Genomic DNA, 20,650 nt, shown 5'->3' with positions numbered 1-20,650 from the left:
TGTGTGTGTGTGTGTGTGTGTGTGTGTGTGTGTGTGTGTGTGTGTGTAATGACATGCACAGAAAAATTACTTTAGGAAAGCCAATTAAAAAGCTACTATAAGGGGCAGAGTCAAGATGGTGGACTACACACAGGACCTCCCCATGGCTCAGGCTTCCACCTTCCCCAATCCATGTAAAAAGGGGACTCTAAACAAACTTTGGAACTGTAGAACCCACAAAATGACAGAGAGAAGCTAATCTCCCACTGAGGACAGCCTGGCAGGCCTGCAGGAATCAGCCAGCACAGTGCTCTGGGAGGCCAGCTCAGCCCCACACTGAGGCTTTAGCCCCAGGGTGGGCCTGACCAGCCACTGGCCTGAGGGAATCCAGATCAGCAGCAGCTGTGGCCTTTTCCAGCTTTATCAACACATAGATACGATGGACAAAGTGAGAGGCTGGACTTTGGGACCCAGTAAGTGGGAGTGCATCAGTTTTTGCGCCCAGGGCAAGAAGCTGCTGAGCTGCCGGCACAGCTAGACAGCTCCACGTGGCAGCTTTAGCTTTTGGGCTGCAGAGTGTAGGGGGATCAAGCACCAGTCTGAGGGGTAATCGCTCTTGTTTTAACCTTCTTGGATCTGGTTTGCAGTCTAGGGTGGAGGTCCTGGGGTGTGTGTCCAGCTTGCAAGAGCATGTGGAGACCTCAGAGAGGACACACATCTAATTTCTCCGGCAGCTGAGAAAACCCCAACATTTGGGACTAAAGCTCCCCGGTCTGGTGGCAGAGAACCACTGTGGCAAAAAGTCCAAGGGTCAAGTGACTGAGGAGCTACATGACCAGGCAAAGGAAACAAAATGGACAGAAGATTCCAACATGACACTCCTATTCTGGGGACAAAAAGGAGCAAAGCATGGAACAGGAGGAAGACAGTGAAGTCAGAACTCCTGCACCAAAAGCTTCAAAGGAAAATACGAGCTGGTTACAGGCCATAGAGAACCTTAAGAAGTAGATAAGAGAAGTGGAGGAAAAATTGGGAAGAGAAATGAGAACAATGCAAAAAAATTATGAAATGAGAGTCAACAACTTGACTGAGGAAAATACTACCTTAAAAAATAGACTAACTCAAATGCCAAAAGAGGCTCAAAAAGGCAATGAGGAGAAGAATGCCTTAAAAAGCCAAATTTGCCAGATGGAAAAAGAATCTCAAAAGCTCAATGAGGAGAATCATCGCTTCAGAATTAGACTGGAGAAAATGGAAGCTAATGACTTTATGAGAAAGCAAGATGCTGTTAAACAGATCCAAACAAATGAAAGAATAGAAGGCAATGTGAAATATCTCATGGGAAAAACCACTGACCTGGAAAATACATCCAGGAGAGATAATTTAAAAATTATTGGACTACCTGAAACCCATGATCAAAGTAAAAACCTAGAAATCATCCTCCAGGAAGTTCTCAAAGAAAACTGCCTTGATGTCTTAGAACCAGAGGGCAAAATAGAGGTTGAAAGAATTCACCAATCACCTCCTGAAAAAGATCCCAAAAAGAAAACTCCTAAGAATATTATAGCCAGGTTCCGAAATTCGCAGATTAAGGAGAGAATATTGCAAGGAGCTAGGAAGAAACAATTTGAATATTGTGGAAACAGAATCAGGATAACCCAGGATCTGGCAGCTTCTACACTGAGGGATCGAAGGGCTTGGAATATGATATTCTGGAGGACAAAGGAGCTGGGATTAAAACCAAGAGTCACCTACCCAGCAAAACTGAGTATCATTTTTCAGGGGAAATATATGGTCATTCAGTGGAATAGAGGACTTTCAAGCATTCTTGCTGAAAAAACCAGAGTTGAACAGAAAATTTGACATTCAGATACAAGAAGCAAGAGAAACATGAGAAGGTAAACAGGGAAAATAAATCAAAAGGAACTTATCAAAGTTGAACTATTAACATTCCTAGATGGAAAAACAATAATTGTAACTTATGAAACTTTTCTCAGTAGTTGAAGGGAATAGAGATATATATGTCTATATATGAGGGTATAAGAGCATATGAATACATATGTGAATGTGTGTATATATGTTTACAGGTATACATAGATAGAGGGCACAGAGCCAATTTAACAGGAGGGGATGATACTTAAAAGGTGAAATTAAGAGGTGAGAGAGGAATATAATGAGAGGAGATGGGGAGAGACAGAATGGGGTGAAGTATCTCATATAGAAGAGGCAAGGGAAAATGGTTACAATGGAAGAATAGGAAGGCAAAAGGGAATGGGTCAACCTTATTCCCATTGAATCTGGCTTGAGGAGGGAATAAAATACACACTAAATAGGGTATCTCACCCTCCAGGAGAGTAGGGGGGAAGGGGATGAGAGGGGGGATGATGGAAAGGAGGGCAGGCTGGGGGGGAAGGGAAGTTGAAAGCACCCACTTTTGAAAAGGGACAGGAATCAAAGTAGAGAATAGAACAAGTGGGAGGTGGGATAGGAGGGAGGGAAATATAGTCATTCTTTTACAATATATCTACTATGTTATTCTTTTGCATTAGCCACACATGTACAACCTACACTGAATTGCTTATCTTCCCAGTAAGGATGGGTGACAAGGGAGGAAGGGAATGAATCTAGAATTCAAAGTTTTAAAATCAAATATATACTATTATTAATACTATTTTACATGTAATTAGGAAATAAGATATACAGGCACTGGGGCATAGAGATCCACTGGAAAAGTCGAAAGGGGTATGGGAGAAAATATGGGAGAGAGCAGATTGGAGGAGGGGATATCCTGTGGGACTGCTATTTTGGCACGGTGGGTAGGGGAAAAACGGGGAGAATATTTGCAACTCAAAATCGGGCGAAAATGAATGATGTAATTCAGAAGTTAATAAAGCATTTGAAAAATTTAAAAAAAAGTTACTATAATAGTCTAAGAGGTGATGAAATACTAGGGTGATAGCTGGAGAGAAAGTGAATAGAAAGGACAGAAAGGAAAGTATAAGACATTCCATCTATATATGAATTGGAAAGTGGATTTCTGCTATAGCTACAAATATACTGCCACCTACACACTTATTTTTTAATATGATAATCTGATGGAGTAAGAGAGTAGGCAGAATAACCATTCCTCACAAAGTTTTCTGTTTTTCTTCTTTTCCTCAATCTGAAGTGACTGGCTTTCTTCTAACTTACTCAATTTTTTTTAATCTCATTCAACAGCAATACCCAAAATACAAAGTATGAAACTGTTTTTTTTTAAAGATTATACCCCTCCCAAAGATTACAACCTCCCCAAAAAACTGTCATGAGATTAATTTCAGAATAGGTTCCCTTAAATTCTCCTTCATCTTATCACTAATGCAATGCTGAATTTTTAAAATACATTTGGACAGTAACCTGGCTAGATTTTTTAAGCTGCTACACTTTAAGTAGCTTCAAATATATTTTAAAATGATAGAAAAATCCAGTACATTTATAAATGTTTTGCTTATATTTATTCCAAAGGTTAAGAAAACCTAGATATCCATTACATATGAAAGTCTTCTGTAGAAACAGAACATCAAATACAGAGTCCATTGTGTTCTATTAATACCGCAACAATTTTCACATGATTTCTTTTTACCTTGCATAAATTTCAATTCACTGCAATGACAAGTGGATGCTCTACCAACAAAAACATGTGGACATAACTTGGTTTATCAAATAACATCACGAACAACCAAAATATATGAAGAAAAATCCTGTTTTAAATTTAAACATAGGATTCTATGGGTTGATAAATATGTGCTTCTTCCTCCAGGAGATGTAGGAATGTTAGGACAGCTGGCACTCAGCTGGGATTTCACATTCGTATTTTATGAAACTTTGTCCACCAGCCTGTTGTATTGAGAACAGAAACTTTTCCTCTGAGATGTACAAGGAGGACAATTTAAAGTTGAGATTGTATCCCAATATGGTTAATAAAAGGTGCCAATTAAGTGGAGCCTTAGCTCTGAGACCCACACACTCAGGAAGGGCACAAGTGAATCTGTCAAAGATTGTGGGAATAACGGGGAAATGCATGCAAACAGAAGAGAGGAGACAAATGAACATCAGGAAAATCATAACAAAGCCAACTTTGTGGCTGATGGATCACTGGAATGTTCACAATATGCTGATCCCCACCAGAGGCAATTCAAAAATAAAGAGGTTTAAACTGTACTGATAATTACAGAAGATATTCTTGTATTTTTAAGTGTATCAAATTATAAAAGATTTTTATCTTTTTTGCTACAGGATGTTTTAATTGTTCTGAAGCTGAATGAATAGCATCTAAACTAAATTTAAGGGAAATGCATTTGGACCAAATGATTTTTTAGTCAACCATGAAAATATTTTCAACAAAAAACAAAGTTCCTCTACCCTTGTAAAGAACTAGTCTTCACCCTTTACTTGTGCCTGTGAAAGGTGAGGCACCCAGGACCCAGACATGAGATCCAGTCATGGGGGCTAGAAAATTGTGCCAGAGACTTTGTGTCCATATTGTGGCCCCTCCTCCAGGTTCTGGAAGGTTCTGCCAAAAATACTATAAGCTTTGGAAAATATTCAGGTACTGAATCATTGACAGACAGATTGACATTGAAAACCAGTCTATGCAAGACAGAGGCTCATCACTAGAATTCTGGCCACTTGAAAATCAATTTTTTGCCTACTCCAACACATAAAAACATGACATGTCAACAGTCTTGTGCATACCTTTTTCTGCTTCCAAGGTGGCAAAAAAAGGCACCAAAAATGACATATTTCTTAGATTTTCTACAAACATTAAATTGGCATTCTTAATGTGTGATCTTTATCTAATAACCAAGAGACTGACAGGCTGCTGGATAAATTTAATCACATCCAAAATGGTATCCTTGGGAGCAGGTAGGTGGCGCAGTGAATAGAGCACCAGCCCTGGAGTCAGGAGAACCTGAGTTCAAGTCCAAACTCAGACACTTAACACTTACTAGCCACATGACTTTGGGCAAGTTACTTAACCCCAATTGCCCTGCCTTCCCCCTCCAAAAAAAAAAAAAAAGCAAAAAAGGCAAAAATCAAACAAAAAAAATGGTGTTCTCATTTAAAATGAAACCAGATAGTGTTTTAAAAAAAAGAAGTTTAATTGGAAATTGCTTCACCAGTTCTCTTCAGAGAAGAAATTAAAGGAATTAGTTGAGTTGATTTGATCACATAATGAAAGGCAAGAAAAACTATCATTTTATAAGATGCTACTTTGTCACTTGTCTTTGACACTTACTATCTGTAAGACCTTAGGAAAGTCACTTAATTTTCTCTGGACTTCAATGATCTCACCTATAAAATGAGGAGATTGGATTAGATATGGCCTCTTGAGATTTCTTATATCTCTAATATTCTGATCCAATGATTGTACCTTTGTATCCATAAGTATAAGCAACAGATTACTGGTAAAATAATTTTCAGTTTATATACTAAAATATGTTACAGAGTATAAATAATCCTCTAAGTAGTGCTCATATAAATATATACATATATACACTATATAATATTCTATATATACATACATGTGCATTTATATGTAGATATACATGTACATATATATGCAGATGTAAGCAGACCCAAGAAAATAATATACACAAAAACTACAGTAAGGTAAATAGAAATTAAAAATCCAAAGTGAATGCTATATTTTAAAAATGTTATTATTCTTGAGGTTTTTTTGTTCTGTGCTTTTTTTCCTGTAACATGGCTAATACAGAAAAGTTCTGTATGACTGCACATATGTAATCTATATCTAATTGCTTGCCTTCACAAGATAGGATTGAAGAAGGAAGGAGAGAATTTGTAACTCAAAATTTTAAAAATTTCATCATGTTAAAACACTTTTTGTTTACATGTAATTGAGAAAAAATAAAATTCAAAATTCAAAAAATGATTGCTTCAAAATTATAAAGGAACAGGCGTGCTCTGAAAGGAGAAAAATGAGAAGACACTCTTACTTTCCCCCACCCTTTGCTGAGGTGGGAGGCCCACAAGTGTATATCACTGCACATATTTTCACACTTTTTCAATGTATTGATCAATTATTTTTCCTCTTCTTTTTATTTCCTTTAAAAATACTATTTGTTAAATAAGATAGCTTTCTGGGAGTAAAAATGGAGGGGAATAATACTGGGGAAAACTATGATGATGCAAAAATATACATCAGTAAAATTTTAAAATAATTTTTAAGATTCTATGGCAGATGTGGTCACAGACGTTTGTTGAGTGATCTGCTAAGTATCAAAAGCAGTGACATAAATTCACTTATGGTGTCTGCTGGTGTTTTGGGGGATATGTAAGGCAGAAGACAAGGAAAAACACTATCAACCATGAGAGAAGAATTCTAGAGATAAATGAAAAGAAGGAGGGATTCAGGAGAAAGAACTTTTTGGGCAAGGAGATTCCATAAGCCATCATGCACCACGAGGATCTGATGAATGTTTAGCTCAGAGAAAGCTTAGGGTAGGCATGATATTTATCTTCAAAGTAGGCAGTGCAGGCCATGAAAACCATATTCCATGTGGAGTTAGGATCTAAGGTCAAATACTGGCTCTGCCGTTTACTGCCTGTGTATTCTGAGACAAGTTATCTCTGGGTCTCAGGTTTTGTTTTTTTTTTTTAATTTCTAAAATGAGGGGTTGAACTATATGACTTCTAGGTCCTTTCCTACTCCAAATTTACTATTCTAAATATTTGGAGATTTCCACAAAAATGCTACTTCTGCCCTTTCTTCACAACACAAGATTTTTGCTTCATAAAACTGAAGCTGAAAGCTCCCTATCTTCATTTGGCTCAGGCCAAGGATGCTCCATCAGTTCAGCCAGTTAAAGACATGAAAGGACCCTATCCTTTTAGTAGGGATATGAACAAATAAATTAATTTCATTTGTGATTCCAAACACAGTGTGACTCATGCTCATCTCCTTCCAAACAAAACAAAACCAAAAAACCTCCTCTGCTTCCTCAGAACAAGAAATGGAGCATCCTTTGTCCTTTGTATCACCTTCTGGTTTTCTTAGACTAAGTTGTGAATGAATCTTGAAAAGGCTCTGTGTGACATGATTAGAGGGGCACAAATTTGTAGTTGCAAAGGACCTTAGAGATGGCTTAGTCCATTTCCTTCATTTTACAGATGAAGAAAATGAGAACCCGGGTTCTGCAGTTACATAGGTAGTAAGTGGCATATTCAGGATCAACAGGATTTTGATGTCCTTCACCATCTTGGTCCCCATCTCCTAGATACTTTCTAGCATGTCAATGTTCTTCTTTAAATGTGACACCTAGAACTGAACATGGGGACAGCTAAGTGACTCAATGGATAGAATGACAGTCCTGTAGTCAGGAGGATCTGATGTGGATGCAAAAGGAACTCTGATCAATTCAAGTTTTAAGAAGAAATGTATAGAAGATGAAAATGAAGTCAAGTAATTGAAGATGAATACAAAGGAATACCAGTCCTGTAAGAATTGCCAGGAAACCTAAATCCCAGAAGGATTTGGGCTTGCTAGTGAAAGCTAAACATAATAAAAAGAAATTAAGCTATGAAGGAAGCAAGATCAATACTGAACAAAGAACAGATTGTTTGCAGTGCGTGCCAAGTACTAAAATCTTATTTTCTATCTGTTTTCTCTTCCATGGAGAATGATCCGTGGACTGAGAAGGAACAAAAATGGCTGCCAAGGACTGGAAACCATAGACAACTATAAAAACGGCTGGGTAACTAGCTGGTTTCAAAGAGTTCAGATTGGTATGCCCAAATGAACTGGGCAAGGCCAATCCTTCAGATTCTTTTTCATATCCCACTAAGTTCCCAACATTTTACAGGGTACCTCAGTAAATACATGTTGCTTTACTAGGCATGTGCTCATATCTGTCTTCAGGACCCAATTCTCCTCATCTATAAAGTGCACTTCCCTCTCCTTGTTTCCAGGTTCCATTTTAGTTAGCTCTCTTCTCTCAGTTGTAGACTGATCCCTAGTTAAATTGTTAGCTTCTCTTGGTACTCCCATCCTTGCCCCATCTGTTAGAATCACAGAATGTTAGATCCGGAAGGAACTTTTGACACCAGTTAGTTTGGGAGGCAGTCTAGATCTCTAACCACTAATTTAGCATTTTTGGTACTAATGATTGAATTATGTAGAATCAAAGAATGATAGAATGAGCTCAGAAGTTATATAACACACCCAAACAAGAATCCTTTTTACATTCTATCTTGCAATTGGTCAACCAGCCTTTGCTTAAACACTTCCAGTGAAGGGGAATATGTTGCCTTCTAAAGCAGTACAGTCCCACAGTAATGGGAAAATATTAATTATTCTGAAGTTTTCCTGATATTTTACTCCAAATCATTTACCTGCAATTTCTACTTGTTTTTCAACTTCTGGACTCTAGGATTAGGCAAAACATGTTTGATCCCCCTTCCATGTTTCAGCCCTTTGAATACTTGAATTTAGTCATATTCCCCCAAATCTTCTTGTTCAGTTGTTTTTCAGTCAAATCCTACTGTTTGTGACCATATTTGGGCTTTTCTTGTCAAAGATACTGGAGTGGTTTGTTATTGTCTACTCCAGCTCATTTTACAGATGAGGACCTGAGACAAACAGGGCTAAGTGACTTGCCTAGGGTCACATAGGTAATAAGGGTCTGAAGATGGAGTGGAACTCAGGTCTTTCTGACATCAGGTCTGGTTATTATCCACTGTATCTGCTAGCTTTCCTAAATTTATTATTCTTCTAGTTACTCACCTGTAAAATGGAATTTTCTAAGTTATAGCTTTGACCATGTCACCCTCCTTTTCCATAAACCCAACTGGCTATTACCTCCACAATAGCCCTATGTTTGGCTCTTAAAGTTTTTCATAACCTGACCCTCTCCTACTTCCACAGTCTTTTTTCATGTTACTCCCTTCCAGCTAGTCCACCATGCAGTGACACTGGTCTCCTTGCTGTTCCTTGAACAGCACTCTTATCTTCCAAATCCAATGTTTTCACCTTCTCATACCTAGAATGCCCTTTCTCCTCATCTCCACCTTCTGGCTTCCCTGGCTTCTTTCAAGTCTCACCTTAAGTGCCATCTTTGGGAAGCAGTTTCCCAGTCCTTCCTAATCTTAGTCTTCCCTCTGAGGCTGTACACATAATGTTGGCACACAGTTGTTTGCACACTGTCTCTCCCCTTGGACTGTGAGCTCCTTGAGAGGAGGGGCTGTTTTTTTCCTTTCTTTGTGTCCTCAGCACTTAGCATGAAGACTGGCATATATAACAGGCACTTAATAAGGACTTCTTGGCTTGATTAAACACTCATAGCTCCTTCAATCCATGAGGTCTGAGAAGTGCACAGTTCAATGGGATTATTACCTTTCTAGACTGGGACACTGTGTTTATTTTAATGAAACCTAAGATTATATTAGCTCTTTTGGTTACCACATCACACTATTAACTCATAATGAAGCCTACAAAATATCCCCTGAAAGATATTTTTCAGAGGAACTGTTGTCTAACCATGCCACCCTCATCTTATATTTTTAAAGTGAATTTTTGAGTCCAAGTACAAGACTTTAAATTTATCCATATTAAATTTCACCTTGTTAGATTTAATACATTTTAGCCTTCTGAGATCTTTAGGGATATTGATTGTACTATCCAATGTGATAACTATCTTCTCAGCTTCATGCCATCCCCAAGTTTGATAAGTATGCAATCTATGCTATCTAAGCCATTGATAAAAAAATATTAAAAGGTATGAGACCAAGGACTAATCATTAGAACTCACACTAGAGACATCCTTCCAAAGTGACATTGCTCTATTAAAGACTATGCTTTCTGACTATTCAACCACTTCCAAATCCATCTCTCTGTACCGTTATTTAACCCATCTATCTCCATCTTTTCCACAGGATATTAGAAATGACTGTAAAATTTTAAGGGACTCTACATTTGAATAGGGGGTTCCTGAAGACCAAAAAGTCCTCAGGTTCAAATACTTAAGAGTTAGGCAGAATTATAGGTAACAATGATTGTAGGCAGGGGCAACCACCTATCTCAGTGGTGGGGAACCTGAGGTCTCAAGGCCACATGTGGCCCTCTAGGTCCTCTAGCATGGCCCTTTGAATGAATTAAAAATTCACAGAACAAATCCCTTTAATAAAAGGATTTTTTTCTATAAAACTTGGACTCAGTCAAAAGATGTACCCTAAGGACCTCAAGGTCACAGGTTCCCCACACCTGACCTATCCCTATAACTTATATGTAGCTGCCCTTCATTGCCAGTTAGTGACTTAGTATGGAGGAATGTTTCTGTCCCCAAATTATATTTCATTGAGTCTTCCCATTTCACTATAAAATCACCATAATAAAATCAATATTCCAAGGCCTAACTTCCATAAACCACTAACTACTTCCTCTAATGCCACACCAATGTGGTGGTAACTCTGGGTTCTTGAAGACTATGCCAGTGAATGCAAGCTGTCAAAAATCCTACCAAGCTAGAAAACTTTTTAGTAAAATGTATCCCTAGAACCTGGCCAGGTCAGATTTCAAAGGTTCATCACCTGATGGGTTGCCACCTAATGAAGAGTTTAAATTTTTTTTGGTTATAGAAATCTTCTAAGGCAGAGAAAGTTTGTTTTTTTTTTTTTAAGCAATTGGGGTTAAGTAACTTGCTCAAGGTTACACGGCTAGGTGTTTCTGGGTGGGTGCTAAGTGTCTGAGCCCGGGATTCGATCTCCAGGTCATCCCAACACTGGAGCCGGTGCTCTTACCTGGCTAGCCTGTGCTACCTGGCTGCCCCATGCAGAGAAAGTTTTGAGCTGAATCAGTGCTGGGCTCCAAAGAAATCATAAATCTTTTTACATGCTGACCTAACTAACTTTTCTAAATAATCATTCCTACGTACAGTAACCAGCCAGGCCATATGATATATGTATATATATAAATACTTCCCCCACCCCCTTTTGACATTTGATTCTTTGTCCTTAACAGTGCTTTGTTTCTTGACGTGATTTCTTCCACTTATTGTCAAAAGACAAAAAAAGGACTTTCATGAAACAATCCTGGCATTTTTATGACAACACTCGCACTCCTTCAAAACTCACACACAAAGTTCTTACCTCAGGTCTGCCTTATATGATTGTTTTGCATAAATGACATTCTCTCCTTCCTCTTGTTCAATATTTCCCCCCCTCCAAAGCACAAGGTCTGCTCCTTTCCTTGCCCCCCCCAAAACAAAACAAAACACAAAAATCCCCCCATTGTGCTACAATAACACACTCTATTTTGAGTCTAGCATTCCTGCTGAGTCCTAAGAGGAGTGAATGTGGGGAGTGGAAGACAGGCACAGATCAAGACTAACATAAACAGCTACAGAGAGGGACAGACAGAGGCAGTCAGAGACAGAGGGAGAACCAGAGATAGAGAGATAGACAGAGAGGGACACACACACACATTTAGACAGAGAGACAGAGAATTCATGTGTCTCACCCCATTAGACTGAGGGCCTCTTGAGAGCAGGGATTGGTTATTTTTACCTGTCTTTGTATCTCTAGAGCTTAACACAGTGCCTTACACACAGTAAATTTTTAATTAAATGCTTGTTGACTTGACAGAGAAGAGCTAGAAACAGAGAAAGAAAGATATTGTCAGGGAGACAGGGAAGTAATAACACAGACACACATCCCAAACAGAAAAACATACTAAAAGCAGGGCGCATGGGACATAACCGGGAGAGGGAGGAAGCCACTTGCAGGAGAGGAACTGGGTAAGCTCATGGACTCATTGCCAAATACACACTCTCTCTCCAGATAGGGGAAAGGATAAGGCGCAGGCCGTTGGCTGAGACCCAGTATGTGGGTGAGGCTCAGTGGTAGGGGAAGGAGACTCCGAAATTTGTGGGCCCTACTCGCCAGGACAGCAGCCCTGCTTCCACCGCCTGGTACACTGCGCTCCAGCCCTGCGTTTCGCCTGGCACCATCCAAGCTTGCAGCACCAGGCGGTGATGGGGAGCCAGGGGGCCGAGGCAGGGCGAAGGCAGGCCAGGCGGCAGGCAGGAGCGAGGGCGGGCGGGCGGTGCTTCTATTACCTGAGGCCGCCGTGTCTCCCCAGAAAGCCGAGGCGCAGCCGATCCGCACGGTGCGCATTCTTTCGCATCCTTCTCCTCTGCCTGGACCACCCCCGAGGGCCCCGACCTTTGTCCCCAGCAGGCGGGACGCTGCACAGCAGGAGATAGGAACCCCCAGGCGCTGCAGTCCGAGTCCGATCCGGAGCCGGAACGGGAGCCCGGCAGCTGGGACTGGCCCCCGCAACGGCAGCAGCAGTAGTGTCCGGGGGCTGCTCATGGCAGCACGGCTCTCACGCTCTCTCCAGACCCTTCTTTGTGCTGGGTCCCCAAATCCCGCAGGGCAACAGCCACCACGGAGTTAGAGGAGGCGGGGAAGTCCAGGACCCAACGAACTGGCAGCTAAACTCCTTCCCTCTTCCTCCTTTTCTGGGCTGGGTGGGGAGTGCCTCCAAACTGTTGGCCTCACCACCCCCTGCAGGCCGGCCCGGGACTGCACTGCTGGCCTCTGCCCAACAATGCCCCCTCGAAAGCCTGCCCAATTGCCCTCCCTCAGTCTAGTCATCTTGTCATGTGCCCTGCTCTCTGGCCCCAGGGATCAGAGGTTTGGGAGCTGGAAAAGGCCAAGGGGAAACAATCTTTTCGTACAATTGTTTGCCCAACTCGTTGAGTAGTTGTGGGCCTGTCAGTTCATCTCTCTCTGGCCTCTCTGTTCACTGTTCTCTGTCTCTGGTCCAGCCACCCCTCAAAGTTTAACATCTATTATAAGTATTTGCACTTTAATATTTTAAAAGGATTCTTGAAGACAAGCCTACATGACCCAAATAATGATAGAACGATAGAACGTGTCTGATAATGGGAAGAGGAAACAGAATGGCAGAGGCATGTGTGCTCACCAGGCTGTCCTTGATTATGTGATCCATTTTTCTGATGTACTATAGTACCTTCCAATGTACTATAAAGAGAGCAAGGCCTGAAATCCATCTTTTTCTTTTTCCATAAATAATTCTCTCTCCTCCCTCTATCTCTCCCTCCCACTGTGTCTGTCTTTCTTCTTGACTCCTACTACTCTTTTAGAATCTCTTTCCTAAGCAGTTATTTGGTACTTCTGTAGATACTGACCCAGACTGCTCACCTAGCCACCTCTCCTCCATGGGCAACATTGATGGTGGTCTAAGCAGGAAAGACTCTTGGCACATGAGGGTATCTAAGTCCAGTAATAGAATGAAGGATCTTGACACTTGAGTCACAGGATTTAGAACTGAGGTAGAATTTAGAGGGCATCTAATCCTACTCGTCCCCCTTCCCCCCCTTTACAAGTGAGGAAACTGAGACTGAAAGAGTCCATGGTCATACAGAAGTGAGGAAGCAATGATTTAAACACCTATCTTGTGACTCGAAGCACAGAGAAGAGGCCCTTACTGCTAGATTTTAGGCTCCTTGATGGTAGCAGCCATATCTTACCCTTATGTTTTTCAAATTTTTTCACTGTACATTACACAGGTACTTCAGTATCACTGAGGACAGTCCCTCTGCTGTCTCATTACAATCCATCCATGCTTTATCACTTTATGTGGTTCTTTTTCTTCTCTTTCAATAAAGCTCCCATAAAGGAACTACTCAATCCTGTGGAGCAAAGGAATTAATGAAAAAGCATTTGCTAAGTGCTTACTATTTTCCATACTAAGCACTGGGGATATTAAAAAGAGAAGAATGAGCATGTTGCACAAATATAACTTGAATTCCAATTTTCTTTGGGAATATAAAACTTCATCTTCAGTAAGACACCACCTTTTCTCCTCTAACATTCTGGGCCCTTCTCCCCAAATGTTGCTTAAACATTAGTGCCACAAATGTGGGATGTACCACATCTATGTCAATGTTTTATTATAACACCTTTATACTTTGTTGCATCCCTTACTTATCAATACGGGTGCTCTCCACTGAAATACAAGTTGCAACCAAGCCACACCTTCTTCTCCTACATAACTAGGAGTGTAAATATTCCCAAGAGGCTATAATGGACTAAGGGACTTCCTCTGGATCCTTTGACATTATGTTGATTAAAAATGGAGCAGGCCTCTGATTTTCCTTCGCTATATTATTACTCATAAAATGTCGGAAATAGAAGCACAACCTCCGAGTAACTCCGGCTTCCACCTTCCCCAATCAATGTAAAGAGGGGACTCTGAACAAACTTTGGAGCTGCAGAACCCACAAAATGACACAGAGAAGCTAACCTCCTGCTGAGGACAGCCCAGCAGGCTGGCAGGAATCGGCTAGCACAGCACTCTGGGAGCCAAGCCCAGGCCCGCGTGCTAGAAGGACTCCAGATCAGCAGCAGCTGTGGCCATTTCCAGAATTATCAACACATAGATGCAAAGAACAAAGTGAGAGGTCAGTGCAGTCTGGACTTTGGGACCCAGTAAGTGGGAGTGCTTCAGCTTTTGCCCCCAGGGCGAGAAGCTACTGAGCTGCCAGCACAGCTAGCCAGCTCCACTTGGCAGCTTCAGCTCCTGGCCTGCAGAGTGTAGGGGGAACAAGTACCAGTCTGAGGGGTAATCGCTCTTGCTTTAACCTGCTTGGATCTGGATTGCAGTCTAGGGTGGAGGTCCTAGGATGTGTGTCCAGCTTGCAAGAGTGTGTGGAGACATCAGAAAGGGCACCCATCTAATACCTCCGGCAGCTGAGAAAATCCCAGCGTTTGGGACTAAAGCCCCGGTCTGGTGGCAGAATCCTATGTGTCAAAAAGCCCAGGGGTCAAATGACTAAGGGGCAACATGACCAGGCAAAGGAAACAAAGCAGACAGAAGATTCCTACATTACACTCCTATTTTGGGGACGAAAGGGAGCAAAGCATGGAACCGGAGGAAGACAGTGAAGTCAGAACTCCTGCACCAAAAGCTTCAAAGGGAAATACAAGCTGGTTACAGGCCATAGAGGACCTTAAGAAGCAGATAAGAAAAGTGGAGAAAAAATTGGGAAGAGAAATGATAATGATGCAAGAAAATTATGAAATGAGAGTCAACAGCCTGACTGAGGAAAATACTACCTTAAAAATAGACTAACTCAAATGCCAAAAGAGGCTCAAAAAGGCAATGAGGAGAAGAATGCCTTAAAAAGTCGAATTTGCCAGATGGAAAAAGAATCTCAAAAGCTCACTGAGGAGACTCATTGCTTCAGAATTAGGTTGAAGCAAATGGAAGCTAATGACTTTATGAGAAATCAAGATGCTGTTAAACAGATACAAACAAATGAAAGAATAGAAGGCAATGTGAAATACCTCATGGGAAAAACCACTGACCTGGAAAATAGATCCAGGAGAGATAATTTAAAAATTATTGGACTACCTGAAAGCCATGATCAAAGTAAGAACCTAGAAATCATCCTCCAGGAAGTTCTCAAAGAAAACTGCCCTGGCAAAACATAGGTTGAAAGAATTCACCAACCTCCTGAAAAAGATCCCAAAAAGAAAATTCCTAGGAATGTTATAGCCAGGTTCCAGAATTCTCAGATTAAAGAAAGAATATTACAAGGAGTCAGGAAGAAACAATTTGAATATTGTGGAAATACAATCAGGATAACCCAGGATCTGGCAGCTTCTACAATGAGGGATCAAAGGGCTTGGAATATGATATTCCGGAGGTTGAAGAAGGTGGGATTAAAACCAAGAGTCACCTACCCAGAAAAACTGAGTATCATGTTTCAGGGGAAAATATGGTCATTCTGTGGAATAGAGGACTTTCAAGCATTCTTGCTGAAAAAACCAGAGTTGAATAGAAAATTTGACATTCAGATACAAGAAGCAAGAGAAGCATGAGAAGGTAAACAGGGAAAAGAAATTATAAGGAAGTTATCAAAATTGAACTATTAACATTCCTACATGGATAAACAGTAATTGTAACTGATGAAACTTTTTTCAATATGAAAATAGTTGAAAGGAATAGAAACATATATATATATATATATACATATACATGAGGGTATATGGGCATATGAATACATATGTGAATGTGTGTATATATGTTTACAGGTATACATAGATAGAGGACACAGGACCAATTTAACAGCAAGGGATGATACTTAAAAGGTGAAATTAAGAGGTGAGAGGAATAAAATGAGAGGAGATGGGGAGAGACAGAATGGGGTAAACTATCTCATAAAGAAGAGGCAAGGGAAAATGGTTACAATGGAGGGGAAGAATAGGAAGGCAAAAGGGAATAGGTCAACCTTATTCTCATTGAATTTGGCTTGGGGAGGAAATGAAATGCACACTAAATAGGGTATCTCACCCTACAGGAGAATAGGGGGGAAGGGGATCAGAGGGGGGATGAGGAAAGGGAGGGCAGGCTGGGGGGGAGGGAAGTTGGAAGCATCCACTTTTGAAAAGGGATGGGATCAAAGTAGAGAATAGAACAAGTGGGAGGTGGGATAGGAGGGAGGGGAATATAGTCAGTCTTTTACAATATATCGACTATGTTACTGTTATGCATTAGCTACACATGTACAACCTATACTGAAATTCTTATCTTCCCAGTAAGGGTGGGTGACAAGGGAGAAAGGGAATGAATCTTTAATTCAAAGTTTTAAAATCAAATGTTTTTACACACACACATATTATTATTATTATTATTATTAATACTATTTTACATGTAATTGGGAAATAAGATATACAGGCACTGGGGCATAGAGTTCTACCATGCCCTTTTGGAAAAGTTGAAAGGGGTATGGGAGAAAATATGGAAGAGAGCAGACTGGAGGAGGGTATATCCTGTGGGACTGCTATTTTGGAGCAGTGGGTAGGGGAAAAACAGTGAGAACATTTGCAACTCAAAATCTGGCGGAAATGAATGATGTAAATCAGAAGTTAATAAAGCATTTGAAAAATGTAAAAATAAATAAAATGTCAAAAGATATTGGCTCAAACAAACTTTTCCAATCATGCATCTCTTTGAAAATATCTTTAAGGCACTTTTCTTTTTTTGTACAATTTCTGTACAATTCTTTTGTTGGTTATATGTTCTCAAAAGGCAGTGTCGTCTAGTCAGTAGAGAATTGGCCTTAAGCTAGGGAAGAGGAAGATTTATGATCTACTTCTAAGACATATTTTGTGACTCTTTGACCATGACTGACCTGGTAAAGGAAAGTAAAGGAAGTATTTCACTAGGATACATCCACATTGATGAAAACAAAGGCTTGAAACAAATGTTATTTGTACATATATTATATCTGTATGTATATAGAAGATAAGATCTTTGAAAGTAGGGCTTGTTTCAGTCTTTGCATTTGTGTCCTGAGCTCCCAGAACAGTGCCTGACACACAATGGGCACTTAACTAATGTTTGTTAATTAAATGATTGTATATGAAAGTGTGTGTGTGTGCATATATTTGTGTACATCTACCATGCCTTATTCTCTGGCATATATACATAAATACAAATGTACATACATATGTGTGTGTGTGTAGGTATTTTCAAGGACTAGTTCATAGTTTCATGGTTCATAGTCATGCAACAACATAAAGATTGAAATATCAGAAGATTGGTCTTTTAGGTATAAGCTTGGGACCATTATGTACACTGTGTTGTTTCCCAAAGACAATCCAGATCCTGCTCATCCCCCTATAATATAATAATAATATAATAACATAACATAATATAATCTGCACAATAGGTACTTTCTTGTTTTTTTCTTATTTGTTTTATTGTTTGGGTAGTTGGGTTGATTTATCAGTCTCCTTTAACGAGGCTTTGTGGTAGGGCTTGGTGCAAGAAGGATAATATAATCTATGGATTTTTATGAACTGGAACATCTGGAAGATCCCACAATTCTAAAGAGAATAACTCTTTCATTTAGAATCAGTGCTGAACATATTCCTAGAAAACAGTAAATGCCTTCGGCAAGCACATAACTCTGTTTTTTGCCATTTGACAAGAATAATCAAAGGGGGGGGGCGGCCAGGTAGCACAGCGAGTAAGAGCACCGGCTCCAGTGTTTGGATGACCTGGATCAAATCCGAGCTCAGATACTCAGCACCACACCCAGAAATAGCTTGCCGTGTAACCTTGAGCAAGTTACTTAACCCCGATTGCTTTAAAAAAAAAAAAGAATAATCAGAGGGTTGTTGAACAAAATTATCTCTTTTGTCATATCTTTCAGAATTTTGTATAATTTTGACATACCTATGGGAAACACTTTGTCATAGGAGGACCTTTAAGGTGGCATTTTGTGCTATCAAATAAAATGTATTTTAATGATCAACAAAGACACACAATGGGATTTTACATTCTCTGCACCTTTTAGTGACTGTAAAGATGTCTACAGAATATTGTTTGTGAGACCTTGATTTTTCTTGAGATACTGTATTGATGCTAATGATTATCAATGATGAATGACATAGAATAAGTTAGTAAATTATTCTCAGGAGGATTTTGTTGGAAAATAGGAATATGTGTTCATATTTTCTTGGTCAATTTGGGGAATGCATGAGAATTGTTTTTTTCCAAGGGATTGGTATCCTTCCCTCTTTCAGATAGCTTAAGAACTGATCCCTTAGCTCACCTAAAATTGTTTTGCCTCTAGCAAGGACCTATTTTGTACATATTTGGTTTAGTCCAGATGCTTATCTCTGTTTTCTTTAGTGCCATTTCAACTTCTTCATGCAGTGTTTCAGGGACTGTCAGTATAATGATTACAATATTACTAATGGAGAAAATTGTTATAGAAATCTTTGCTGTTGTTGCTATTGCTTTTTCAGTTGTTTCAGTCATATCCAACTTTTTGTGACCCTATTTGAGGTTTTACTCAGTAAAGATACTAGAGTGTGTAATGAGAATGTAAATTTTAAAGATCTTCCCTGCCCCTAGGCTAAAGTGCACCTGGAGTCTGGGGTGGGAGGCTTGGTTTTCAGTAGATACTTCTTGATTGGCCAGTGAGTCAATAAGGTTGTTACATTTTCTGAGCCAGGAGAAGGCTATATAAGCCCTGATGTGTAGCTTTGTTTTGGGACTCACTTTGAGAAGTGTTCTGTGATTTGATCTGAATTCTGGGAAGCTGTTGTTGAGAGTCCCCCGGCTTTGAAAAACCCAGAATGTGGAAACCCAGATGTTGACTGGGTATGGATGTAATGGTTGGACAGTTTGGAAATCTGTCTACTTGATGTTTCTGTCTTGATAATTATGCCTGTATACTTTGAGGTTCAGGGTGCTGACCTTTTCTCCTGAACAAGGTAAACGATATATGTCTGACTGATTAAAGTAAGCTTGTTAACCCATTTTGAGTTGCTTTCCTTTAACAAAGCAGATCCAAGAACCTGTATGGGCGGCAAACCCTGAGGACGCTTGGGGTGCTTGCTGCTACAGAGTGGCTTGCCATTTCCTTCTTCAGCTCACTTTTTTTTTTTGCCTTTTTGGAGGGCAATTGGGGTTAAGTAACTTGCCCAAGGTTACACAACTAGTTTTTTTGTGTGTGTGGCTTTTAAGTGTCTGAGGCCGGAAGCAAACTCGGGTCCTCCTGACTCTGGGGCCGGTGCTTTACTCACTGCGCCACCTAGCTGTCCCTGTTCTCCAGCTCATTTTACAGGTGACAAAACTGAAGCAAACAGGGTGAAGTGACTTGCCCAGGGTCACACAGCTAGTAAGTATCTGCAGTCACATTTGAACTCATGTTTTCCTAACTTCAGACCTGACCCTCAATCCATCGCACCACCTAGCGACCCAATAGAAATCTTTACAGATCTGTTAAATTTTCCATTTTCCATTTCCTTCCTTTCAGGAAGGTCTGGAATAGTGGAATCTCTCACTAACCTTTCTGTAAATTTCTTCCCCACCTTTTCCTTCCCCTACACTGGTCCAGATAATCAATAAATATTTATTAATCAGTTAACATTTATTAATGTCCTATATCTTATGCACTGGGCAAAATGCTGGAGGATATGAAGACAAAAGAGAAACAGTCCCTACCCTCAAGGATCTTACATTCTAATAAAGGAGACAACACGTGTGTGTGTGTGTGTGTGTGTGTGTGTGTGTGTGTGTGTGTGTGTGTAGATGGAATATAATAGCTGGGGGGGTGGAGGGATCAGAAAAGGGGAGGCTGCATTTTACAATGGAAAGAATACTTCCTCTGGAGTCATAGGCCAGGGATTAAAATTTCACTTCTAATGCTTAACAACTGCATGACTTCAGGCATGTTATTAAGTCTTTTGGGGCCTCAGTTTCCTCATCTATAAAAATGAAGAATGTGGGCTCAGATCCTCTGAGTTGTATTTGAGCTCTTGATCTCTGATCATAGGATCATGTAGAAAAGATGGACTTTGATCTGAATTTTAAAGGAAACCAGAGATTCCAGAAGATAGAAGAGAGGGGTAGTGGAAATAACATGCCAGGAATAGGGTAGAGCTGGTGCAAAGGCACAGAGCTGGCAGATGGGAGAGCATCACATTTAAGGAACAGCAAGCAAGTTAGTGTGGTTGAACATACAGTGAATGGAGGAGTGTAATGTAAGAAGATCAGAAAAGTAGGAAGGGTCCATTTTGGAAAAAAGCTTTAAATGACTATTTAAATGCCAAAAGTTATTAAAAT

General features: G+C 40.2%; 1 protein-coding gene across 3 annotated transcripts in view; it reads right to left on the bottom strand.

Annotated features, from left to right (window-relative positions):
- Window positions 1–12,538, bottom strand: part of LOC138175178 (uncharacterized) — a 150,115-nt gene extending 137,577 nt beyond the window's left edge. The window contains exon 1 of one of the 3 annotated variants that reach the window (XM_069105590.1): window positions 12,093–12,538. In XM_069105590.1, coding sequence (XP_068961691.1) covers window positions 12,093–12,348 — 256 coding nt within the window. In that variant the 5' untranslated portion in view covers window positions 12,349–12,538. The remainder of the gene's footprint in view (window positions 1–12,092) is intronic. The other 2 variants (XM_069105589.1, XM_069105588.1) reach the window with 2 other exon arrangements.
- Between the last annotated feature and the right edge of the window lie 8,112 nt (window positions 12,539–20,650).

This window comes from Petaurus breviceps, unplaced genomic scaffold (assembly GCF_028583685.1).
Source record: "Petaurus breviceps papuanus isolate PSGF00001 unplaced genomic scaffold, PetGlider_PUasm1.0 76, whole genome shotgun sequence".
NCBI lineage: Eukaryota > Metazoa > Chordata > Mammalia > Diprotodontia > Petauridae > Petaurus > Petaurus breviceps.
This window is presented reverse-complemented; position numbering and strand designations above follow the sequence as displayed.